At 41.5% G+C, this 27,470-nt stretch overlaps 2 protein-coding genes across 2 annotated transcripts in view; both read left to right on the top strand.

Annotated features, from left to right (window-relative positions):
* The first annotated feature begins 266 nt into the window (after positions 1-266).
* Positions 267-27,470, top strand: part of LOC140941547 (salivary protein Tsal1-like) — a 39,701-nt gene continuing 12,497 nt past the window's right edge. The window contains exon 1 of the mRNA XM_073390556.1: positions 267-352. The gene's annotated coding sequence lies outside the window, so the exon portion shown is untranslated. The remainder of the gene's footprint in view (positions 353-27,470) is intronic.
* On the top strand, positions 13,632-16,069 carry LOC140941116 (uncharacterized). Its single transcript, XM_073390082.1, has 2 exons — positions 13,632-14,324; positions 14,462-16,069. The coding sequence occupies exons 1-2, from the start codon at positions 13,745-13,747 to the stop codon at positions 15,514-15,516; spliced, it is 1,635 nt and encodes a 544-aa protein (XP_073246183.1). The 5' UTR covers positions 13,632-13,744; the 3' UTR covers positions 15,517-16,069.

The following is a 27,470-nucleotide window of genomic DNA, read 5'->3' as shown; positions in this document are numbered from 1 at the left end:
GGTGATTCTAACTTTTGAATCTGTGACCACTGAAAATGAACTTTTTCATTGTGGCAGTACTTTCTTATAGTGCTGTCTGTTGTTTCAATATCTTTATTTGAAATTTGGATCTTTTTACACGGTGGGCACTATGTGAAGTTAATTGCGGGTTATGGTTAAGGTTAAGGGTCGTTGTGTTCTATGCACCAGTAGGCTGTCAAGCACACTGGTGTTACATTATTTTCTTATGAGACAATTTGGTCTGCCAACTTGGCAAAATTGTTCCCTTGTTGTCAATCACTTAATGTAGCATTTAACTCAAAGCTAGGGCAAAGAGGCCTTTCAGCTTTCATCACATCGTGCTGCAGACGAGGTAAGATTGTTTCACTCACACATTCAATGAATTTGTTAGCTTTAAACCAGATATTGTTCTTTGGGTGCTTCGTTTTCGATCTAGGGGTCTTCGTTTTCGAGATTTAGGGGTCTTCGTTTTCCAGTTTTGGGTGCTTCGTTTTCGAGTTTTGGGTGCTTCGTTTTCGATCTAGGGTGCTTCGTTTTCGAGATTTGCGTGCTTCGTGCTTCGGTCTTCGTTTTCGAGTGCTTCGTTTTCGAAACTACCATTGTTCTTTCGTGCAAACACATTTTATAATCACCTGCCATGCATTTACAGACGAAACATCAGATCTACTTGGACTCTGCGACATGTATTAGGTATTCTACAGACTACTATCAACGACTCACTTTAGAAAGCTGGTTTACTAACTTAGAATAAACGCCACTGAATCGTAGTCAACAGTTACCGTAGCCTGCGAACGGCAGACGTTTCTCCTCGCTCATCGCCGCTGAAGTACCCTGAAGGACGTTTCGCAGGAGGAACGTCTGCGATTCAGCGACAGAAATTCCATACTGATGACGCAAAATCTGTCCGGAATCCGATCAGAAGCACCAATTGGTCGACAGGGTAGTTTCATTGTTTTAACTATTGTTCATTAATGACAGACAAAAGACAAAAGGCCGCAAAGGTCAAATGTAAACGCGATGAATCTCTAACAAAACAATCAATATTTGTGGAATATAGTCTCCTCTAAAAGAAGCATTTGAGTTTTGCTGAAGCTCGGTCGCAGATCAGCACAGCACTTTACCAAAATCGACCAGGAGAAACGTTAAATTGAACAAATTTGCATTTGGAACCCCATGACTACCGGATTTATTATGTAAACATTGATTAACGTCCGTCATCAGTATGGAATTTCTGTCGTTGAGTCGCAGACGTTCCTCCTCGTGAAACGTCCCTCAGCGGCGATGACCGAGGAGAAACGTCTGCCGTTCGCAGGCTACAGTTGCCGGCACCGTACAAACGACTTAATGACGAAATCAAGCAAAACTAACTACGCCGAGAGAACGACTGGACAACTGACAATTTGACTAACAACATACTGATCAAAACGCACCAATTACATTACGAGTCTTCATAGCCAATAACATCACGGCTTAACTGACAGACGACAATTAACATCGCGACGTAATCAGGGAAACAATAATCAGAGTATAATACCATCAACTGACGTGATGCAACTCACTTTGACTCTGAAGATGACTACCGCACAGGTTGTCGAAACGTTAGTCACTGCCAACAATAATAGTCCTATTCAGGACTACGTTCACCCGGACGATCAAACTCAACCTACTTTTGTAATTTTGTCATATTAAAACCATTTTTCTTTGCCATAGAAGCTATTTAAAGCTGGTGGAGTTGTATTTATCATGAATTTAAATATACATTTTACGGAAAATTAGCTTAAGCGCGTATCTAAGAGCTATTTTGCATTTCTTCGGGTTGAACTGGCCGATCGATATAGATAATCGATGAAACTAGCTTTACTGAATTTGGTGGAGAATTGGGAAATAAACAGAGGCCCTCAATCGAAGGGTATGATATGAGCTACGGCCGATTTAATCAGCGAAAGACTATATGGAATTAAACGTCTGTGATTCCTGAATCGAACGTCCTATTCTAGAGACTAAACGTTGCCTATTCTAGAGAAAAAAAGGAACACATTTTTTATGACCTTGCTGGTTCCGTAACGAAAATGGCGATCCCGCAACAGGGCCCACGACACAAATGATCAAATTACACAATTATTAACACAAAAGACGGTTTAAACAAGCAGACCGCAACAACAATAGACTACGAGTAGTCCCCCATTTTTCCTCAAGGATAGTAGGGCGAGCGAAACGCGAGCGCGCGTGAAAATCACCCCACGCGAGAAAAGGCGACACGCGGCGGGGAGAGAGAAAAATGCGTGTCGCCTTTTCTCGCGTGGGGTGATTTTCACGCGCGCTCGCGTTTCGCTCGCCCTACTATCCTTGAGGAAAAATGGGGGACTACTCGTAGTCTACAACAACAAAGGCTCTAATATCCCAGCGCGCGTCCCAAGAGACCACGCCCACAATTTTTGGACCCGGAAAAATTGTGTTTAATATCAACATTTTTGCAAAATAATAATCGGGTGCTTACATGCTCGCTGCTCCCAAAAAGCAGCTAAATAGTTTTAGACCGATTACCGATCAATTAGAACAGCGATTTTAAACTACAGAAAAGTTGCAGAACTTTAGCGGACATTTACCGCAGAAAATTTTATATTTGACCACCCAACAAAAATTTAAGCAAAAGATGAAACGCATTTTTATCTTCGAGTCGAGATGACATGGCGTTCCCGAAAATGGCAATTCAAGGGGGCTGAAATCATAATGCTTTAAGACTAGGGTAAGTTAAATTGTACTTAATAGCTATACGAGATGGCAGTTTAAATTTGTTATAATCCGTGAATTTCATTTGCCATATAGTGACTTTTTTTAATGTTCCTCGCGCAGAACAAGGCGATTTCAAGCTCGTGCCGGTGCCAAGTTTTTTAAATTCAAGGAAGTTTTTCAGCAAAGTGAGTAAAAGCATAAACTTGAATGCTTGAAGTATGGTTAAGATTCAGTGATGTTTACATTGCCTTTGTAGTTAACTTTTAGGCGACCACGATACTGTTATGTTGAAGTTCTCTGTCCTCTTGAGACTTCTTGAGAAAGCCTAGCTGTCAAAATTGCAAGAAGGGTGTTTTGACCTTTTCTGATTATTAACTTGTTCTTAGCTGGACTCTTGCTGCTAATTTTTGTACGCCGGCTCACTGAGGGCTTTAGCTTTTTCATTCTTATGGCTTTTGCTCTTACATAGGGCCAGAACGTGGGCTAGCTATTCTATAATTTGTCTTCAGCCCTTGATGAAAATAGCAACTGAATACCAGTGTGTGTTCTTTATAACTCTAGACAAATTGATATCTCTGATCATCTTCTTAATTGTGTTTCTTAATAGTAGTTAATGACAATTGTGTGACCCTTTCCTCTTGCAGGTTATTTTAGAAGAGCAAAAAGAAGAGGATGAAGCAAAGAATGCTTTTTGTTTTTTTTCTGCTTTTTCTGATGCTTACCAAAGCAGCAGGTGCATCTTCCTCAACATCTTCCGCTTACTGTATATATTTCTTTATAACAACCTTCACGTCCCTTCGTTATTCTCCTTTTTTGTGTTCTGATTTTTCGCTTTTTGTTTTTTTTACTAAATTACTTGGCAAAATCACGACTTCTGGATTAACAGATACTTTCTTTTTTATCCAAAATCAATTATAGGTCACGATCCCTGCTACGACTCCTTTCTAGTCCCAATCGACGTATGCCTTTTCAACAGCTGGAGAGCAGTTGGTGTTCTGAGTGCAGACCCGATAGCATGTAATGGTAACAATGATGTCCAACTTTGTTATGGTGACAAAGTCACGGGAACTAATAATGTTCTGTTCGCTGTGTGCTACAATAAAGAGACGCGTATTCCAAAATTTACGGGGCACGTTTTACGTGGAGAAGGTACTGTGGGTGTACCAAATATGGTTCCATACGGAAGGGAAGACAATAACTGGAGAACAGATGACAGTGGATTATTAGGTAATTACCACACTATTAATATGACATATATTTTCAGGGGCACTTTGTAATACCTGTCGCACTTTGTATTAAAACTAGTCGCACCATCGCACTTTGCAATAAAATAAGCCGTCGCACTAAACTTGAAATGGATGGTCGGAGGATGAGTAAACCCAATAATAAGTATCATTATCAACAACAACAACAACAATAATAATAATGATAATAACTGAATAATGATAATAACATTCCAGTGAACCGTTTTCAGGCCCAATTTCTGAAGATCTAATCAGCTAAAATGTAAAGAACAAAAACGAGAAGTCTAAGGGCCTGTTTACACGGAGGTGAGGGACCTAAGGTAGGTGAGGTAACCTGCATGCTTAGGTGTGGTAACCCGCCTGTCCACAGTAATCTCTCATTTTGATTTGATCACGTTTGCATGACAGGTGGGGTGACCCGCCGCACGTTACCTCACCTATCTGGGGTCCCCACCTCCATTCAAACAGGCCCTAAAGACTACTGCACAGCTGATAACAACGTTTATAAATAACTAAGATAGTACGCGCGCGCTCTGATTGGTCAAGAGATGTGTTTGCATGAGAGTATGTAAACATGTGTGAAGTCGAGATGTTTTGCTCTTCGCGCGCTCATCACACAAGCACGAATCAGTTAAAATGTTTTTGAGTTGAAAACTCGACAAATTTACTTTATTTACCCATTCCCTCGTCGGAGGAAACTTGGAAAATCTTTACAAACATGCTGTGCCAATTTTTTTCGCTTAAGCTGACATTTTAAGCGAGAAAAACCCTTTTTTGGAAAGCTTCTTTATTGCAAAACAAGAACTGATTACATGTACATTTAGCTTCGTGTACAAGACTTCGCGACTGGTTAAAATTTCTCTTTTAATCAGTAACCTAAACAAAGAGTTTTTCTTTTTTCTCGGGAAAGTTATTTTATAAAAGCAATAGAAAACTTTTTTGCTGTGTTTCCATAGCCTGATATAAAACACTCGAGGGGTTGGGAGAATTCTTGACAGTTATGCAAACCCGAGACGAAGTCGAGAGTTTGTATAACTGTTCCGAATTCTCCCAACCCCTCGAGTGTTTATATCAGGCTATGCAAACACAGGAAATAAAGTTTTCCAGTTGCTTAAATTTTGCTTTTTTAGAAAAATACTGTTACTTTGTCGTTTACAAGCAATTTATTTGTCGTTAAGTTTCACAGTGCATAAGGAAATGTACTTGATTTACGCGAATTAGCTACGCGGCAAGGTACTTAATACCATAGTAATACCGCTTAGAACCGTATTTACACCAATAAGCGCCGCGGCGCTAATTAACTCCCCCCCCCCCCCCAAATGCGGCGCTTATTTGAGGGCGGCACTTATTCGAGTAATTACTGTAATTGGCAACTTAAGAGTCTATTACATTTAGGGCAAATTGTTATTACTTCAGTACATTTAGGGTCGTTTATTACATTTAGGCCTTCTACATCTGTAGACGTCCGTTCAACGGTCAGCTGCAAGGAAAAAGTGGTCTCTTCAATTTTTCAGACTAGTTTGTAATATTTATCTGTTAGCTAAGACTTTGCACGAAAATAGAACTTGGTATTCCTAACAACTGCATGTTTTTGGATTTACGATTTTAAGGATTTTTGGCAGAAAATGACGTCATAAGATTGACCGCAAAAACTTATTTTTGACTGTTGACATAGCGAGTCAGACATTTTGAAAAAGTACTCAGAGGTGAACTGAAAAATGAAATTCTTAGGGGGGAAAACCTAATTTGGTTGCAAACAAATAACATTCTAAACGCTAAAGATCACTAATGTTTCTGAAAAATGGCAACAAAATGGCAGGAAATTTGAAATTCATAGCTCAATAACTTCTCAACCAATTGAGCTTTTGTAAATGATTTTTTCACCTTTGAGCTCATCTCTGCGTGTTTTTTGAAAGTTGCTTATACTTGTTATGTCAAAAGTCAAAAGTTAATTTTTGCTGTCAATCTTATGACGTCATTTTCCCGCCAAAAAACGTTACAGTCGAAAATCCAAAAACATGCGATTGTTGGGAATACCGAGTTCTGTCACCTTGCAAAGTTTTAACTCAAACAAATAAAAATTGCAAAACTAGTTTGGAAGAGACTACTTTTTGTTTGCAGCTGAGCCGTCGTGGTTGTAGAGGGTCTGTATAATACCCACCACTATTCCAAGTCGTAAGAGTGAGGTTTTAAGTGGTGCAGCTTAAACGAGTAGTACGAGTTGTGAGACACAGTTTATCACCTAATTCGATTCGATTGGTTCAAGTGGTGAAAGTAATACGTTTAAGTGAGCTAAAATTAAGTACTTCCTATCAAACCCGCATCTTATAGGCCATTTCCGTTATTTCCGAGTAATTTTTGAGTTTCGCTTTGTGAAAATGAGTTTTATCTACATGAGAATAGAAAATCATTTTCATTACACAGCTTTGCACTTAGACTCACTTCAAAAAAGTGGCTTCGGCAACTCGAAAATGGCCTATTAAGGACACTTAGAATTGGAGCAGGGCCGTGATGATGGGACCTATTCAACTGGTACGACTATGGTTCAAGTATTAATTCCCAGTGGGAAAAAAACACGACTGGATCAATCCGAAAACACAGTTTCACGTAAACTACGCTAAAATCAAGAAGGTACATTCACGGACTCATAAAATGAATTTTAAAAATTTTTTATAGTAATAGCTGATCAAGCAACTAATGCAGATTACGCAACCGCACCCCCGAACCTTAATTTGGCGAAAGGTCATCTCACTCCTGCAGCGGATTTCAGGAATAACAATAAGGAGAGAAGTTTTACCTTAGTGTTGACCAACAGTGCACCGCAGTGGCAACCGTTTAATGAGGGTAACTGGGCTGCAGTTGAACAGGCCATAAGAAGCTATGCTAAAAGTACACCTGGAGGAAAAACTTTGTACATCGTCACTGGAACAGGTACGTTTATATTTTTTTCCCTATTTTGTCTTTAAAAATATTGACAGTAGTGCAACATAGATTGAGTATGATGGTCCGGGTGAACGTAGTCCTGAATAGGACTGTTGTTAACTGTGACTTAGTCTGACATTTCGACAACCTGTGCGGTAGTCGTCTTCAGAGTCAAAGTGAGTTGTATCGAGTCATTTGATGGTATTAGACCCTGGGTATTGACCTGATTGGTCAATTAGGTTGTGATGTTATCGGTCGTTTATCTGTTAAGCCGTGATGTCATTGGCCATAAAGACTCTAAATGTCATCGGTGCGTTTCGATCCGTCTTTTTGTCACAGTTTAAAGGTCGTTTTATATTCATTGCTTTAGTCAATTGTCGGCTGTCCATTCATATAATGTCGTCGTCAGTTTTGCTTGAGTCCATCAGTATGTCGTTTGTGCGGTGCCGGTAACTGTTGACTACAATTCAGCGGCTTTTGTTATAAATTGGTAAACCAGCTTCTAAGGTGAATCGTTGATAGGAGTCAACGCCCTAGCTCTGTTTACTTCTTTTACAACTTAGGGCACTCGCATAAAACAGGTGACTCACTTTCTCATAGTTTCTGACGGCAGATACGGCACAGAGAGTCATTCTGTGACGTATCTATCTTTATTTTTACTATTTTCAGTATTATTATTATTATTATTATTATTATTATTATTATATAGATTTAGCCAGGGCTAAAAGCAAAGCTATGGTTAATAATACTAATTGCCGTTTTCGGTGTCACGCCATTCAAAATAGATCAAAATAAAAATCAAAACCGTTCAATAGATAAAGTCCAGAATCTGGGAATGAAAGGAGGTAAATATGCAAAGACCCGCGCCAAGATTCAGGTCAGAGGAGAATACCCAAATTTATAGAGTTTGTATGGAGACGCCATGCGGGTGCTCATCCGGATGGGCACCAAAATGGCGGACGGAAACCAACAGAAACATTTGTTACCGAGTTTTGCTACAAAAGCGTGAATTTATTCTTCGAGGAACTCATAAACATTAAAGTAATACTTTCTCTAATACATAAACTGTTTAGATAGCAAAATTCCCTGAAATAAGTCATTTTTTTAATCTACGTGACAACTCTCTTGGCCGTCATGTAAATGCCGCGTCACGCAAAAGCTTAGAAATGCAAGCGTACTCTATCACAAAACCAAGAACCCTTTTGAAGCGAAAATTTGTATGAAAATTAGCTTTCAGCTGTCCTAATACATCGTGGAAGTAAAATCTCGGTAGGATCGATAGTTTTGTAGTTTGAATTTCAGTGACGTCAAGTGAAAACCAACAATAAACAAAAAAATAATAAATCGCGTAATGCTAAACGGGGACGGCAACGAAAATGGCATCAAGATCAATAGTAAGATCTAATTAGCAAAAAAAAAATTTGCACGTGCAGCACACTTTTTTTCTAATTATCAAAAAAACAAATTTGGACGTGCAGCACGCTTTTTTGTCTTTCTTTGCCGTTGTTTTGCGTGATTACAACGCCGTTTTGTACGACTAAAACGCCAAACTTCCTAGTTACTCATTATTTTTATGGAGGAATTGTCGTATGTGCTTACCAAAGATTTTTTTCCTGTGTTCATGTTCGCTTTTATTTTCTCACTGCCGCTCATTTTCACCTGGCCGCTAGCATGTCTCATTTTTTCACCGCCGCTATGAAATTTTCATGTTTTTCTTCCAACGATTTTCGCCACCCTAGCTCTTTCTCTGTTATCCACGTGAGAGTAAACATCAAAAATAACGTGGAAAAAGACACGATTTCGTTGGTTTTTTTCTCTCTAAAAGTCAGGGCGGCCATGCAATTTTTTCCGTTGCATTTGGGTTGCCATACTTGTTGATTGAGTTATTTTATATTGGTGTGGACTGTGGTGCGGACGGACGGTCGGTCGGTCGGTCGGGGGGCGGTGTTAGTCACGTGATTGCCAAATTTTTTAGGATGGGTAGATTTACTTAGCTATGGGGCTCCGCACGCGCGCGCTTCGCGCTCTTTCTATTATTATTATTATTATTATTATTATTATTAGGAATAGTAGTAGTAGTAGTCGTAGTAGTAGTAGTGTTAGCAGCAGCTGCAGTATTATTAGTAGCAGCAGCAGCAGCAGTAGGATTATATTAGTAGTGGTAGTGGTAGTGGTAGTGGTAGTGGTAGTGGTAGTGGTAGTGGTAGTGGTAGTGGTAGTGGTAGTGGTAGTGGTAGTGGTAGTAGTAGTAGTAGTAGTAGTAGTAGTGGTAGTAGTTGTATCATTTCTTAATATTTCAACCCGCCCCCCTCCCCCTTTTTTTTGTTTTAAAGGTGGTAGAGCGAGAGTTAATGATCAAGAGATCAAACTCAACGGAAAAGTCGTGACCCCACAATATTTCTGGAAAGCTGTGTGTGATCCTGACAAGAAGAAGTCCATTGTCTTTGTTGCTGAAAATAAGCCTGGCAATACAGACCCTTCCCTAGATAACACTGGTTGCGAACTTACTTATAGGCAGCCAACCGGTGGAGCAAAGATTACTAACAGGATACCGCAAAAGAGAATTTTGGGCGTGATAAAATGCTCATCGCTAGCGGACGCCAAAGTTGCCCATCCCGATTTCTTATTACCACCTTTCAGTGCCATGAATTGTGGACCGAACGAGAAAGGCAGATTCCTGGACCAATTCCTTGCTGATAAATTACGAGTATTAAATAATTAACACTATCTGTAAGAGGTCAAGGCCTCTGTATCCTATCAAATGCAAGCATTGTATCAGACGTAACTAATCGATGACATTAATGACATCAATGAAATCAATAAGTAATCGATGGGTTTTAAGTTGATTAGTCATTGATTATATCCGATATTCAATGAGTAATCGATGAATAATCGATAGACCACAAAATTTGCAGTCATCGATTAGTCATTGATTGGTTATCGAATAATCTCGCGGGTACGCAAACCACACCAAATCAAAAACTAGCAGGACGAACAACATTAGGGCTCGAAGAGTAATTGTTTTAGCTACTGTAGCTATGGGTGTTAATGTCACTGCTTATGACGGAAATCTTCCTAAGCCGAAGCAGCAGTTCTCTGCTGAGAAACAGCCACCGCAAGGGATTTCCAACCACCTGGATTATTCCTGTGCTTTCTAGAATGCCATAAGTTATTGCCAAAGAGAGGGGACATATTAACCGATTCACAGTATGAAGTTAGGTTATTACAAACTGTTCTCCTGTTTTGTTAGGAAACGTTTAAGTGCTTGAATCGAAATGAGACACATTTGTGGGCAGTACCACCTGTTAATATTTTCCCTAGATCAAATTTACTCATTTAGTTTCTATAAATCTGGATAAATCGAGACAACCACTTTAGACACTGGAATCTTTTACCCGGTAGGCACTCTGCGGTGGCTGTTTCTCAACAAAGACACAGACTCTAACTATGGCAACAACAACAACAACACAGACTCTAATAGCCAAGAGAGTATGATCGATAACTCGACCTTATCTGAACATTTCGTTTTTCATATTTCAGTTACTGTCCAATAAATAATTTTGATTTGCCGTTCTGTTTTCGTCATGGCCTATGTACATTGGTTTTCTACATACAAAATCAATTCCTATTTGGCTATTATTATCGTCAACAACTATTAACGTAAATTTTCATCACCGGAAATAAGTTGAGGAAAAAAACTGCTAGAAATTGTATGAGATGTGTAATCAATGAGTAATCGATGGGTAATCATTAGATAATCGATGAATAATCGAACGCATCAATTACTCATCAAAATTTTTTCCCTTGCGGGATCTTTTTAGACTTAAAAAAGGCCTTCAGATACCGTCGACCATTTAATCTTGCTTCAAAAACTTAATCATTATGGCATCAGAGGAATTAACAATGACTGGTTGGCCTCGTACGTTCTATGTCGTTCACAATTAACTGAAGTGGGTTTTAACTTATCTACCGAAAGCATGATCTCAAGTGGTGTTCCACAGGGGTCTGTGCTTGGTCCTCTGTTATTCTTAATCTATATTAACGATATTCACAACTCTTCAGCAAAATGCTGTATGCTGACACTAATTTGAAATCTCTTGAAAAAACTGGCCGTCAATAGCCAACTGCTCAAAGTCTTCGACTGGCTCAATGCAAATAAGTTAAAGCTTAATGTATAAAAAGTCAAACTATGTTATCTTTCGTCCATATGAACGTAAATTGAACTACTCGGTTAACACTGAAATGATTGATAACTGTATTCAAATTCCTACCACCCTTCAGTGTAAAGATCATGTTAAATATCTTGGTGTGCTAATAGACAACAATTTAATGAGACATTTACCAGCGGGTAAATGCAGTTAATGGAGCATGAAGCCCCAGGGGGGTAGGCCGAGAAAGCCTGCCCCGTCTTAGGCTCGGTGATATCTTGAAAGCCTGATTCATTAAATGAAAGCACTCTATTCTTTAAGCAGAAAACAAAAACTTTTCATGGCTAGAACCTCACTAATTTGTCGCATGTTTGTCATCGTGTATTTTCTTAGCTTCGCAAAGATTGGTCCCTGTTTTCAAAGCCCTATTCAGAGCTATTCATGGCTAGACCTTAATCATGATAAGTTGAGATAGTTTATAGTACAACTGTGCCTATTGGCCGTACTTTGAGACACTGTCTGACTATAAAGCTTTGCCAATGCCACTCCTAGTCATTATTTGGTTAGCTTGCACGAAAGCAATCATTTAAAGTAGTTTTGTTATGGCTCGTCCACGTTCCCAGCCTGCGACATCGCGTCAAAGTACTGACCTTTCGAAGCTTTCCAGCGAAGTCCTCCGGCTTCGCTTACAACAAATGAATCTTCCCGTCACGGGAAACCACGCTCGCCTGGTCGAAAGGCTCCGTTCCGCGAATGGAACCCGCCCGCTCTCTGCAATAACGCGAAACAAACGGGCTGATGGTCGAGTGGCCAAGAGGTCATCCACCTCGTCGAAGCGCTCACAACAGGCCGCACGGAGTCGCAATCGTCAATCCGCCACGTCCAATTTGGCTTCCGAACCTCCCGATTTAGATCAAGTCTTGGACCACTTCCCCGAGGAGGAGGAGTCCGCCACAAGCGACCTTTTGGTGGATTTAGACGCAGAACCAATGGAGTCCATGGAGTCAAGCGATGCCGTTTTTACCCCGGCTCAACTAGCGGCGATCCAGGACACTGTTTCGTCGACCGTTCAAGCAGCGTTTCAATCGCTCCCACACAACGACGTTATCCCGCCTGCTCCCGCGTTTTTCAGCACTCCAAGTCCTCGTGTTTCTTCTGTGGCGCCTCCGAACGGCCTCAATCGTCCGTTGGACAAAGCCCTCGAGGATAAAATACTCCGCGGTGAGTACGTAGATTTCTCTTTGCTTTTGCCAAAAACACTGTACCAGACCCAGACCCCTGCCCTACAATTGCGTTATGAGGACTCACCCCCAGGCCACTTGGGCTCCCCGCTTACTGTTGTCAAACGCAAGAAACCAGTTGTAGACTCTTTCCAAAAGTGGTTGGACGCGTTCATGGCGTATATGCTTGTAATCGTCACGGCCTACCCCAACCGGGCGGTGGAGCTCATCAAGTATCAGCAAATCATTAGCCGCGCAGTAACTAAGTTCAAGGGCTTAGCGTGGTACACATACGATGAGCATTTTAGACGCCGCGCGGCTCGCGATCTTACCCTCGCATGGGATAGGATAGATATTGAACTTTGGACGGTGACCTTTACGGGTACCGCTAAGCCCCATTGTTCTATATGCTCTAGCCCCTACCACCAATCCGATGACTGCCCCCACCAAGAACCCAGCAAAAAGCCTCGCCGGTCTGCCCTCGTTTGCTTCGATTTCAACAAACCCTCAGGGTGTCAGCGTCGTACCTGTCACTTCCCCCACAATTGCCGCCGCTGTGGATCCAGCAGTCACGCACTCTTCAATTGCCCTAGCTCCAAACAGCACGCCACAAACACCAAATCAGCATCCCCAGGCGATCGCAGCAAAAAATAAAGTGGAACAGCGCCAGCAGAAGCAGAGACCAACAGTATCCACCCCTCTTGATGTAGATAAATTAGCGCTTGAATTAGTTAATCACCCTAATCGATCTTTTGTTGATAACTTAGTTAATGCCCTCAGGTACGGGACTCGCATCGGTTACCTTGGTCCTCAAAAATTCCGGGTATCCAATAACTTGATCTCCGCTTCTCAACACCCCGAGGTTATCTCCGCGAATTTAAGCAAGGAAATGTCGTTGGGTAGGGTCGCAGGCCCCTTTTTCTCGCCCCCACTCCCCAATTTCCAGTGCCACCCTATCGGCGTGGTGCCAAAAAAGCACTCTACGGAATGGCGCACTATCTATCACCTATCCTATCCCCCGGGCGACAGCGTAAATGATCATATTCCAAAGGACCCTTACTCTCTTCAGTATGTACGGGTAGACGACGCAATAAGCATTTTGAAGTCCTTGGGTCCCGGGGCGTACATGGCTAAAACCGACCTTAAATCGGCGTTCCGTATTATGCCTATTCACCCGGATGACTGGAACCTGTTGGGTATTTATTGGCAATCACGTTACTATGTAGATCTGTACCTCCCCTTTGGGCTCCGCAGTTCACCCTTCCTCTTTAATCAAATTTCTGAGGCCTTAGAATGGATCTTAAAACACAACTACGGCCTGGGTCATGTTTTACACCTCCTGGACGACTTCTTTATCGCAGAGTCTTCTAAGCTGGCCTGCTTGGAGAACTTTAGTACCCTTCTAAAAGTGTTCACGTCCCTTCGGGTACCAATAGTAGCAGCCAAAACCCTGGGCCCCTCCCAAGTCTTGGAATTTATGGGGATTGTGCTTGATAGTACCCGCATGGAAGCTAGGTTGCCGGAAGATAAGCTAGCTCGGATTAGTAAGCTCCTTGATTCCTTTAGTGCCCGCCGCTCAGCCCGTCTAGTGGACCTCCAGTCCCTTATCGGCACGTTGCAATTTGCCTGTAAAGTAGTGGTCCCCGGGCGAACCTTTCTCCAACGCATGATCAATCTCACCAGGGGTGTTCCCAGCCGTTTTCACCATATCCGCTTAAACAAGCAATTCCAACGGGATATTACCATGTGGAAAGTTTTTCTCACCCAATGGAACGGGCGTTCCTTTTTCCTTGATTCCTTTGTTACCTCCTCCCCTGACCTTGAATTGTACACAGATGCAGCTAGCACCATTGGGTTCGGGGGGTATTTTAATGGGAAATGGTTCCAGGGGCACTGGCCGCCTCACCTCCTTATCAACAAGAAGACGGGGATTAGCATTGAATGGCAAGAACTTTTCCCTATTGTTATCGCTTGCGCCCTCTGGTACCCCCATTTTGCGGGTAAACGCCTTCAATTTTGGTGCGACAATGAAAGCGTTGTGGCTATTATCAACTCTGGCCACTCAAAAGCTCCCCGGGTGATGGACCTGGTCCGTTTTTTGGTCCTCATTTCCATGAAATACAACTTCTTGGTACGGACCCGCCATGTTCCAGGGGTAAATAACGGAATTGCTGACGCCCTCTCACGTTTCCAGGTCAAACGCTTCAGGGATCTCGCACCCAATGCCGACCGGACCCCTTGTTTCATCCCTCCTTCATTCATGACCCTCTGAAGGATGAAGTTTTAAGGTATGCTAACTGGGCCTTATCATGGAACACCAAACGCACCTATACATCTGGAGAAAAGCGTTTTATCTCATTTTGCCTTATGAACAGACTTACATCTCCGACAGGCGATATTTTACCTGCCTCGGAGGGGACACTTATTTATTTTGCATCTTATTTAGCTCGCACAGTTCGTCATTGCACAATCAAAATATACTTAGCAGCCGTCAGAAATCTACATATAGTTTCCGGTTACAATGACCCCTTACAGGGCAAGCTGCTTTTAAAAAAGATCTTAAGGGGTATTCTTCGTTACCAGGGTTGTCCTCGTATAAGTCGTCAGCCGGTCACCCCCCGGGTCCTGTTAGCTATCCGTCCCGTCCTTGAGAGCTGGTTGGATGTTCGGGATTTTTCCATGATCTGGGCTGCATTTACGCTAGCCTTTTTCGCCTTTCTTCGTTGTAGCGAGTTTACGTACCCGGGGGCACGTAATTTTAGTTCTCAGTTTAACCTCACCACTGATTGCGTGACTTTCTCACCAAGTTTGGCTCGCCCGCAGCACATGCTTCTCAAACTTAAATCGTCTAAAACTGACAGTTTTAGACAGGGGCAATCTCTCGTGGTAGCTCGGTGCTCTTCTTTATTGTGCCCCGTTTCCGCTATGCAACGGTATTTTATGCTTGCCCAGCCTCGGCCTGGACCCCTTTTTTACTTTCAGTCGGGTCGGCTTCTCACTCGGTCTTCTGTTACGCATTTACTTCAGGATTCTGCTCGCTGTGCGGGACTCCCACACGAGAGTCTAAAAGGTCACAGTTTTCGTATAGGTGCCGCGTCCGCTGCGGCCGCTGCGGGCTTACCAGACTGGTTAATAAAAGTTTTAGGTCGTTGGTCCTCGGACTGTTATCAACTGTATATTCGCACTCCCGAAACAGTCTTGCTTTCTGCTGTTCCCAAAATGGCTCGTGTGTCAGGGAACTTTATTTAGTTTTTTGTTGTTGCTTGGGGGGATGCATTGCATGCATCTGTGGCGGTTAAGTCTGCGTTGCGACTTCCCCCAAGCTTTTGGCATTGCTTGTGTCTTGCCATCTTTTGAGCTATTCCTTTGCCTTAATCTTGTCCGATCCAGCCCGTGCGGCGCTGGGGAGATAAGAAAGGCTCTGCCAAGATTCTTGTCCTACCCCACGGTAGTGGGGCGATAAGTAAGGCTTGTGTTATTTTGTGCGCATAACCCGAAGTCGCTATAACCTGCCACAGGGCTGTGTCCCCCCCTCATTACGCCATCATGTAGTTGTTGTTTATTTAGCCTGCGTGCGTCATTTATTTGCGTGACGTTTGCATGCGTATCTTACAAGCGGAATAGTGACATTAATGAGACATTTACCAGCGGGTAAATGCAGTTAATGGAGCATGAAGCCCCAGGGGGGTAGGCCGAGAAAGCCTGCCCCGTCTTAGGCTCGGTGATATCTTGAAAGCCTGATTCATTAAATGAAAGCACTCTATTCTTTAAGCAGAAAACAAAAGCTTTTCATGGCTAGAACCTCACTAATTTGTCGCATGTTTGTCATCGTGTATTTTCTTAGCTTCGCAAAGATTGGTCCCTGTTTTCAAAGCCCTATTCAGAGCTATTCATGGCTAGACCTTAATCATGATAAGTTGAGATAGTTTATAGTACAACTGTGCCTATTGGCCGTACTTTGAGACACTGTCTGACTATAAAGCTTTGCCAATGCCACTCCTAGTCATTATTTGGTTAGCTTGCACGAAAGCAATCATTTAAAGTAGTTTTGTTACCCGCCCTCCCTCCCTTTGGAGGAGTTGTTGTTTTGTTATGTCTCAATAAATTTTGGTGGGTCACTCCCTGTGGTGCGGTTAAGTCTACGTTGCGACTTCCCCCAAGCTTTTGGCATTGCTTGTGTCTTGCCATCTTTTGAGCTATTCCTTTGCCTTAATCTTGTCCGATCCAGCCCGTGCGGCGCTGGGGAGATAAGAAAGGCTCTGCCAAGATTCTTGTCCTACCCCACGGTAGTGGGGCGATAAGTAAGGCTTGTGTTATTTTGTGCGCATAACCCGAAGTCGCTATAACCTGCCACAGGGCTGTGTCCCCCCCTCATTACGCCATAATGTAGTTGTTGTTTATTTAGCCTGCGTGCGTCATTTATTTGCGTGACGTTTGCATGCGTATCTTACAAGCGGAATAGTGACATTAAGCTTGAAATTTCATATTAATAATGTTGCATTAAAAGTAAGCAAAACTGTTGGTGTTGTTGCTCGTCTTAGGCACTTCGTCCCTACCATTTAAAATATTTATCAATCATTGATATTGCCTTATCTGACATATGATTTGGCGGCTTGGCGTCAAGCGGCCAAAATGTACTTACAAAAAAATTCTCGTGCTTCAAAAACGAAGCCTTCGTTTTTATAGTTCCTTCCTTCTTTTTGCCCCTTTTCCCGTCATATAAATTGGACTGAAGTCAAAGCTGACTTCAATTAATCTAGCCTACGCATGCACCTCCTTGAATATTTTCATCACTACCCACCCCAAGCCAATCCTAATACTTTTCGTCCTAAAAGGACTTGGACTCCTTCTCCTCACCGAGAAATTTCTGCTTTGGTACATCTTCAGGTTTTATTATTATTTACTGTTTTGTTGCAAAATACCTGGCTGGAAATGGTGAAAATTTATTAAGTGCCCAGCCTCAAATAAGCGACTAAAGTGTTCGTAGTGATTCGATTAAGCGCCCTCCTTCCAATAAGCGCCCCCTTTCGAATAAACGCCCTTCTTCGAATGTGTTTTTGTAAATAAGCGCCCCTAATCCATTAAGCGCCCTCATTCTAATAAGTGCCATTCTAAAAATTTATTGGAACAAGCAGCATTTTGGCTCGAGGTCATGAAAGTCGTGTGTTGCCTGCAGGTCGACCCCCTTTTTACACTATCAACCAATTAGACTTCTAGTACAGAATGTTGCCCAGTATCCGGACACTTCAGTTTAACATCGCAATAACTTTCCTTTGTTAGTCGCAAGAGCTCTGAAATTTGGCCCAGAGAAAATCTATTTAGTCCTTAATATGACGAAAGACAGTGTAACTTTTTGGCCTTTTTTCCATCGCGAAATTAATATTTTTGCAGAGCTCCTATGTTGCCCAGTATCCGGACAGCTTACCCAGTATCCGGACACAAGAATAACAAAGTAATTGTGCATAAATTTCGACAGGCAAGCGACTTATAAGCTTCTCTTGAACTTGCAAACAGGGGCACCCAACGTCAATTTTCGGAAAATATCTGTTCGGAAGACGATTTGAGATGTAGAATTTTCGGAAAATTTGTTGTAAAGTTCTTGCTGCCTGCCTCTCCTAGGATTTTCGAACATCTAAAAAATGGTATAATTGCCCATTTTTAACATTTTTTACCCTAAAAGGGTTACCTAGAATTTTCGGGAGCCTTTTTTCTGGCTGAAATTTTCGAAAAAGTAAGTTTTGATCCCTATAATTTTCGGATCACTAGACTTTCCGCTAAGAAATCCGAACAGATGAAAAATTTTTAGGGGTTGAAATTATGCCTGTATCTGCCGTTTAAATACTAAAATTCGTTTAACAATGTTATGTTTAAGTGGTTTTGAAGTATATTCTCGTTGGGTGCCCCTGTTGCAAAGTAGTCCGACAATCGATTCAAAAAATATAACCTAGCATCGTGAAATAAAACATAACAAATGACTGGGGTATGGTGGGGAACGCGAGCGGCTGTTAGATGGCATAATTCGTACTTCCTTGTCTAGGAAATTTTTCACTGATTTAACGAAGGCATCCGTGGACATGCCGAAGCCGCGGTTTGCAAGCTCAAGTAGCCAATCTGCAAACGACTGTTTTTCTTCATTTTTTTAATATTTAAAAAAAAAAGCTTGGGGAAGGGACCTCAATCCCATGGTCTAAGGTCACTCTCCCATTTAATCTGACCTGCAGTGTTGATTTCTTCATGCTCAGTCCCCACGATAAGCCTGCTTTTCTAGCACTAATTTCTCCTTCTTTTACATCTCTTAATCCCTTTGTGACATTTTTCAGACCGTTGCAACCCCATTCTAGCAGTCACAACTGGGGAAAGTATGACAATTCCAGGTTCAACTTAGCCTCCCCGCAGACGTCCTTTGGGGTTCGTTCGTCACGCGTTCATTTCTCCCCCACGGACGTCTGCTTAAACATAGCCGACATTTACGTTCACCAATCATAGGCCGTTTAAGGATTTTTGTAAAACGTAACCCGAGCCGCTTGTTCAGATTCGCACGATCAGTGAGGCTTTTGGTCGGGTGTGCGAGAAATTTGTAAAAAAATACAGAGTTAAACAGATACTACATCTACTACAGATACTACACATACTACAAGTACTACAGGTACTACACCTACCACAGATACTACACCTACTACAGACACTACACCTACTTCAGATACTACACCTACTACAGACATTACACCTACCACAGATACTACACCTACCACAGACACTACACATACCACAGATACTACACCTACTACAGTCACTACACCTACTACAGATACTACACCTACTACAGACACTACTCCTACCACAGATACTACACCTACTACAGACACTACACCTACCACAGATACTACACCTACTACAGGTACTACAGATACTACATATACTACACCTACTACAGATACTACAGCTACCACAGATACTACACCTACTACAGACACTACACCTACTACAGGTACTACAGATACTACACCTACCACAGATACTACACCTACTACAGGTACTACAGATACTACACCTACTACAGACACTACACCTACCACAGATACTACACCTACTACAGACACTACACCTACTACAGGTACTACAGCTACCACAGATACTACACCTACTACAGACACTACACCTACTACAGGTACTACAGATACTACACCTACCACAGATACTACACCTACTACAGGTACTACACCTACTACAGATACTACACCTACCACAGATACTACACCTACTACAGGTACTACAGATACTACACCTACTACGGACACTACACCTACCACAGATACTACACCTACTACAGTCACTACACCTACTACAGATACTACACCTACTACAGACACTACTCCTACCACAGATACTACACCTACTACAGACACTACTCCTACCACAGATACTACACCTACTACAGTCACTACACCTACTACAGATACTACACCTACTACAGACACTACTCCTACCACAGATACTACACCTACTACAGACACTACTCCTACCACAGATACTACACCTACTACAGACACTACACCTACTACAGATACTACAGCTACCACAGAAACTACACCTACTACAGACACTACACCTACTACAGGTACTACAGATACTACACCTACCACAGATACTACACCTACTACAGGTACTACAGATACTACACCTACCACAGATACTACACCTACTACAGTCACTACACCTACTACAGATACTACACCTACTACAGACACTACACCTACCACAGATACTACACCTACTACAGACACTACTCCTACCACAGATACTACACCTACTACAGACACTACTCCTACCACAGATACTACACCTACTACAGGTACTACAGATACTACACCTACTACAGATACTACACCTACTACAGGTACTACAGATACTACACCTACTACAGACACTACTCCTACTACAGATACTACACCTACTACAGACACTACACCTACCACAGGTACTACAGATACTACACCTACTACAGATACTACACCTACTACAGGTACTACAGATACTACACCTACTACAGATACTACACCTACTACAGGTACTGCAGATACTACACCTACTACAGATACTACACCTACTACCGCTACTATAAATACTACAGATACTACAGCTACTACAGATGCTACAGGTACTACATCTACTACAGATACTACACCTACTACAGCTACTAGAGTTACTACAGCTACTACACCTACTACAGATACTACAGATACTGCAACATACTACAGGTACTACAGATACTACAGCTACTACAGCTACTACAGCTACTACTACTAGCTACTACAGCACTAACAGTAGTGGGCAGTGGCTCGGGACATTTTGGGCAGTCTTACGCCAAGTACTACCCCGAAATCAAGTCGCCTCTGAATGAGCGAAGAAATTTTCCATACGGAATGAGTGGAATTACATTTTACGACTATATCATATATCCTAAGCTTTATTTATAGTTATAGATATGAAATAAATCTTATTCGGATAATGTACACGGCTAATTCATCGATTCTGTACAGCAAAGAAAAAACTGTCCTCGCCTGCGAGCAAGCTCTCCTATTTGGGCAAGCGATGCACCCGACATCAATACTTTGTGAATGTTTCTGGCCTCCGTTATTCCAAACAAATCGAATTTCAAGAAGAATCAATAAAATTTCTGAGAACCTGACTTCTTTACGTATCTTCACTTTAAATATAAAACAGTTTCTTTGAAAATATCACCTATTACCTACCCTTTTCTGAGCAGCACTAATTTTACTGCGCAGTAAACAGCGTTAATATTAGCCATGAAAAGTTTACTCGCCTGAACAGAACGGCGCCTTCTGCGACTGTTTCGCAATCTTTAAACTCGCCAAAACTTTTATCTCAAAACTGAAATGTTCAGCTTTCATTCGAAATACTTTGTTTACCGAGAACTGAAAAAGGTGCCTCAAAAATTGAGTTTTTGTTTTAAGTGTCCGGATATTGGTACCGTCCTGATACTGGGCAACATACTGTACGGCGGCTTGGCTAGAGAATTATGCGTTTTTGATACAAACGCCAAAATTTGTAGGGATATTTACATTCCCAGGCTACTCAATTTCTGATATAGTGCCAAGTTAGATTGTCTAATTCCAGCTTATTAGTAGCAAACGAAGGTGTCAGATCCGAGACTTTGTCTTGCTTTCAGTTTGGCTAGATTTAATGCGCGCCTTATTTCAAAATACAGATACAACAATACAGATGTTAAACTTGGATACAAATTGTTATAGTGATTTTCTTTTCCTCGTTATATAACATATATACGTATTTTGGAATTTATCTGCGCATACTTTTTCTCTTCTTTCTCTTGGTTCGGATGGTAAGAGTTTGCGCTATCTCATTCTAAATGTGCAGTTCATGCGACTCCGTGCAGCTAGAAAAGAAACTAGTCGGTATTCTAGTTATATAAAAGAGAAAACTGTCGGCTTAAAACGAGGAAGTAAGAAACAGGTTAATTCTAAGAAGCAAGAAACAGGTCGCTTTCCCAAGCTATTAACTGGTTAAAATGTGCTATTCGCCAGAAGGATGAAGACCGCACGACTCTGGTGCTGGATACCTTACTTTTGAGCAAAAATTAACGTCATATTATGAGGCGGAGGAATTGAGTTAAGCAGTTAACTGAAAATGTTTTGACGTCGGAAATGGAACTGCTTCCACTTTACCAGGGACTTTAGCAAGTCGTTTCTATGTGGGATAGATCTTGTCGAGATGTGTTCAACAGGATGAAACTGGATCGCAGGATGAAAAGAAAAATGCCTATAGGAATCCACAGCAGCAAACGAACACCCTAGAGTGTCTTTCTGTTCGCACGGAGAAGAAGCAAACATGAAAATGATAGTTCATGTAGCTATAACTGATGCAATAGAAAATGATCACAAGTCAGTCATGATTCTAACTTTCGCCCTGTTTTTCTCGCTCGTTTTCCCCACTATCTTGGAGCCTCGAGGAACAGGCATATTTGGACTTGAAGGAATTTTTGTTGTCCTATAGGTCAAAAAAACCACAACCGCCTAACCACTTATCTCTTTGCAGAGGCCCTTGTCCTGACTAAATCAGAGTTTCTCCATGTCTTCCATGCCCTAACAGTGCGTGATACAACTCCCTTCTCCGCTGATCATAGAATGGCTAAAATACTGAACATAGATTTTTGCCAGTATTTTACTCATTAAAAGGAAGTATTGTTGTTACTGAAACCACGAACTTTCTTGCATGAACTTAAATACAGTGGAACCTCGATATCTGAAGAACTTCTATATAACGAAGTCCTGGGTATAACGAACGATTTTGTTTACCCCAGCATTTGCTAGGAAAATATATGAAAATTAAAGAACCTCGATATAACGAAACCTCGTTATAGGGAACATATTTTTGCCAGTCCCTTGGCCCTTCGCTATATCGAGGTTCCAGTGTATAAGAGTCACCGTACTTATTTTTGCGGTAGAGCTGCAGAAAGTGCGAACCACCTGCATTTATTCCAATTTTTGAGCGAGGACTGGGGCGAGTTTTAAAAGCCATGTACATCTGTAAGTGGAAAAAAAGAATTGAAAAAAAAAAAAGATTTTATGGAATTTACATCGAGATAAAGCAGATGGAGATACTTTTCGTAAATCAGTCGGCTCTGCGCGAAAGCGCCCGATATCAAAACGACACCCGTCGTAGATCGTTCCCGTTCCGCGATGAGCTGATTTTGTACATTGTGACAGGAGTCACAGGTCGTTTGCCGGTCTTCATGTGGACTTTAAATGTTTCAATAGCACCATCGTCAACTTTGAGACAGAAGTTTATGAACTTTTGAAGCTTCATTGACTCGTCCAGGCGATAAACATGACGAAAAGTCCCAAGCTAAGCTGGTCCAAGCTCACGATTCTGCCGTGAGTCTCACGATTTTTTAACTTTTCTCACGACAAGACTTACAATCTCATAGTTTTGAGTGACATATCATTCTGAAATGAAATATTTCTTTGTACAATAAAACGGAAATGTTTACCGTTGCTGAATCGTAAGTGATTCTCCTCATGTAAACGCCGAGAATCGCAAGTTGCTAAAGACTTGTCGGCCATATGTTCTTCAAATGCGACAAAATCAGTTAAAGTACAGCTTTAACTGTCAAAACCATGCTTGTTTTTCTCGAATATATCTTTCAGTTCTTCATGAATAAAGCTCTACCGGCTTCAAACAGCGTCGACCAGCAGAATTTCATGGGCAAAAGTGTTAAAGATGATTAATTGAAAATTGGCTTCACTATTAGTTGTCGTGGTGCAATAGATAACTCATTGACGTTACACTTCGGAGGCTCGGGGTTCGACTCTCGCCGTTGGAAACTTTATTTCCTTTTTTTTGGTCTTTTTGTTTTTCTTTCTTGTTTTTCGTAAGACATATTTTCATTTTTTGACAAACTTGAAAAACCGGTACGCTAATTGCAGGTTAATTATCAGCTTGCATTTCTAAAATGCAGTAATTAATAATCCACTAGTTAGCCTTAGGCATCATTTGATTAATGTATCTACCTTATCAATCCTTTAAATAGGTCATCCTAAAATGAATTAGCCCCATTTTTTAAATTGACTTTTACTTTTCACCTACAGTACAAACACGCTGGTACGTTTGCTAACCGTAATTGTGAAGAACTTTCTTACCCCCAAACTCCGAAAATGCGCGACCCCATTAAATTCAATCCAGTCGTGAAAATTCGACCCCATCCAGCAGCATATCCCCATTAGCCTCTTATAAGGAAGTATCCCCCGGGACCACAGCCCCTTTAAATATCTTTGCTACTACGTTAAAAAAGTACCATTTACCTTTCAGGCAGCCTAAAAGTAAGCTCTTGGAAGGATGGGTAGGGAAAAAACCTTCCTCTAATGCCCCCACCCCTAGTGCTTACTTGCAGCTGGCTAGATTTCAAGACAGTTTTGCAAATTGAAATTTTATTTAAATCTGCCTTTGGTCACTACAGTCGACTCTCTCTTAACGGACACCTCTGTAGAACGGACACCCACAGTTGGTCCCTGCCTTTCTTTACTCCCTTTATTTCACTCTCTATAAGACGTACACCTCTGTAAATCGGACACATACAGTTGGCCCTTGTCTTTCTTTACTCCCCTTATTTCACTCTCTCTAAGACGGACACCTCTGTAAACCGGACACATACAGATGGCCCTTGTCTTTCTTTATTCCCTTTATTTCACTCTCTATAAGACGGACACCTCTGTAAATCGCACACATACAGTTGGCCCGTTGTCTTTCTTTACTCCCTTTATTTCACTCTTCATAAGACGGACACCTCTGTAAATCGGACACATACAGTTGGCCCGTTGTCTTTCTTTATTCCCTTTATTTCACTGTTTAAAAGACGGACACCTCTGTAAATCGGACACATACAGTTGGCCCGTTGTCTTTCTTTACTCCCTTTATTTCACTCTCTATAAGACGGACACCTCTGTAAATCGGACATATACAGTTGGCCCGTTGTCTTTCTTTACTCCCTTTATTTCACTCTTTATAAGACGGACACCTCTGTAAATCGGACATATACAGTTGGCCCGTTGTCTTTCTTTACTCCCTTTATTTCACTCTCTATAAGACGGACACCTCTGTAAATCGGACACATACAGTTGGCCCGTTGTCTTTCTTTACTCCCTTTATTTCACTCTCTATAAGATGGACACCTCTGTAAATCGGACATATACAGTTGACCCTTGTCTTTTTTTACTCCTTTCATTTCGCTCTCTATATAAGACGGACACCTCTGTAAATCGGACACATACAGTTGGCCCGTTGTCTTTCTTTACTCCTTTTATTTCGCTCTCTATAAGACGGACACCTCTGTAAATCGGACACATACAGTTGGCCCGTTGTCTTTCTTTATTCCCTTTATTTCACTCTCCCTTAACGGACACCTCTGTAAATCGGACACATACAGATGGCCCTTATCTTTCTTTACTCCCTTTATTTCACTCTCTATAAGACGGACACCTCTGTAAATCGGACACATACAGATGGCCCTTATCTTTCTTTACTCCCTTTATTTCACTCTCTATAAGACGGACACCTCTGTAAATCGGACACATACAGTTGGCCCTTGTCTTTCTTTACTCCTTTTATTTCGCTCTCTATAAGACGGACACCTCTGTAAATCGGACACATACAGTTGGCCCGTTGTCTTTCTTTACTCCCTTTATTTCACTCTCTATAAGACCATGAATTCAAGGTATTGGAAATAAACGCGACTTAAAATAACGTAAATTTTGTGGAAAACAACTTTCAAATAAATGACATTTTAATTTCATTTATTTCAAAACACGAAAGAGAGGGTAACAATTAAAAATGAAAGAAATCATAACGACGCTCACAAAGAAACAAAACTTGTTGAGCCAACAGAATCAATTAGTTAAACGTTTTCTGAAATCGAATTTTTTTCGTGGTTTTTTTCTGACATGTATATATGAAGGGGGTCAAGCAAAGAAATCTAGAGGTTCTTTATAGTTTCACCCTTGCTGACGGATCTCTACCCTGGAAATTAAAGTCGCAGAATTTAACGCTCCACTTAAATAACGGCGCGCAAATAAACGTTTTATCAAACGTGAATTTTTGAAAATCGCGTTAATTTCCCGTAACAAGGTAAACTGCGACCAGCTTCAAGTAAAACTAAGATCTTTCGCCATTTTCTGCACATTTATTGTAAATATTATCATTGTAAATACCACTAATAGAGATAATTTGCCTACATTCAACGGGTATATAAATAAGCGCAGTTTGAGGCCTATTATCAATACCTCTTATTAGCCGAGTTTTCGGTCCGTACTGTAAGTTACGGACCGAGTCTTTTTCCATCGATTTATGGCCCAAGCGCGAAGCGCGCGGGCCATAAATCGATGGAAAAAAACGAGGATCCGTAATTTACAGTACGGACCGAAAAAACGAGGCTAATAATATGTTAATCATAACTATAACAAAATTGTCAAATCTGATTGGCTCTCAACTGCCCTGATTTCAGCCTTAATTGGACAGTTTAATAGGACGGTACGCGTCATGCCTAAGTAATTGGACAGTACGCGCCATCACGCGCGCGCTTAAATGGCTTTTTTTTCCCTGCTAGCAATAAAAATCTCGGAATTTCTTGTGTTTTGATTTAAAAAATAGCCTATAATGTCACAAATTTTGTTAAAGTTATGATTAATTGGTAACAGAACTTCGTGTCGTCCAATTCGGTCTGTAATCATACTCGTGATTAAACAAATCGGACTCCCGCTACGCGGTCGTCCGATTTTGTTAATCACTCGTATGATTACAGACCGAATTGGACTCCACTCAGTCCTATTACCATTACTTATTATATGGCTTCTTCCAGTTTGGGGGACCGGAAACAAGTGCAGGACGCGCGATTTGACAATCGATTGACAGGCGTCAAGAAAGAAAGTTTTTATACACCGTATTCACAAATGGCGGACACGCGGGAAAAAACTGGTGCCTAGTCATGAAAGCGAGGCGTTGAAGGATAAACAAAAATTGCAAATGAAGACTTTCAGTGAACTTGCAGAGTGTTTAGCACGGATTCCACCTAAAATAACTTTCTACGGACTTCTTTATAAATACAATTACGTGGGATGTCTTCTGCTTTTAATGTTTAGTAGCGATTTGCTGTTTGCAATCAAAAGGGACGCGTATATCTTCAAGGAAACAGAATGATTTTGTAGGTTTCCGAAGCATCAGAAGCTTGACAAGTGGACGATGGCTGGAGAAAAGCGGCAAACATGTTGACCCAAACTTCACTTTGAAACCGAGTACGAAAGCCAGCTCACTGCAATTCGGTGAAACAGAAATATAAACAAATCTTGGTGGCAAGAAAAAAAGAAATAAGCGACAGATGTATGGCCTACTTGCAACTGTTAACGCAAGAGACGTCTGCCGTTGAACAAAACAGTTCAAGTCGAGATGGAAAAAAGGAAGACAGGAAAGAAGAGGTGACTGAGGTTTCGATGAAGTTATGTTTGGTTTTTGTTTGCCAGGACGTTGTTCTCTGGTCTTTATCAATGAAGAACATCAATTAGACAGCGGGGTTGACCTTTTTTTTAAGCGGTTTTTCGGTAATTTATTTTTAATGTGCGGAAGCGATCGAGGGGAGTACGCTCAAAATTTCAACTTGTTACTCGGCAGACTCGGTA

The sequence above is a fragment of the Porites lutea genome, chromosome 6 (assembly GCF_958299795.1).
Source record: "Porites lutea chromosome 6, jaPorLute2.1, whole genome shotgun sequence".
In the NCBI taxonomy this organism is placed as follows: Eukaryota; Metazoa; Cnidaria; class Anthozoa; order Scleractinia; family Poritidae; genus Porites; species Porites lutea.
Note: the sequence above shows the minus strand (reverse complement) of the source record. Positions and strands in the feature narration are given on the sequence as shown.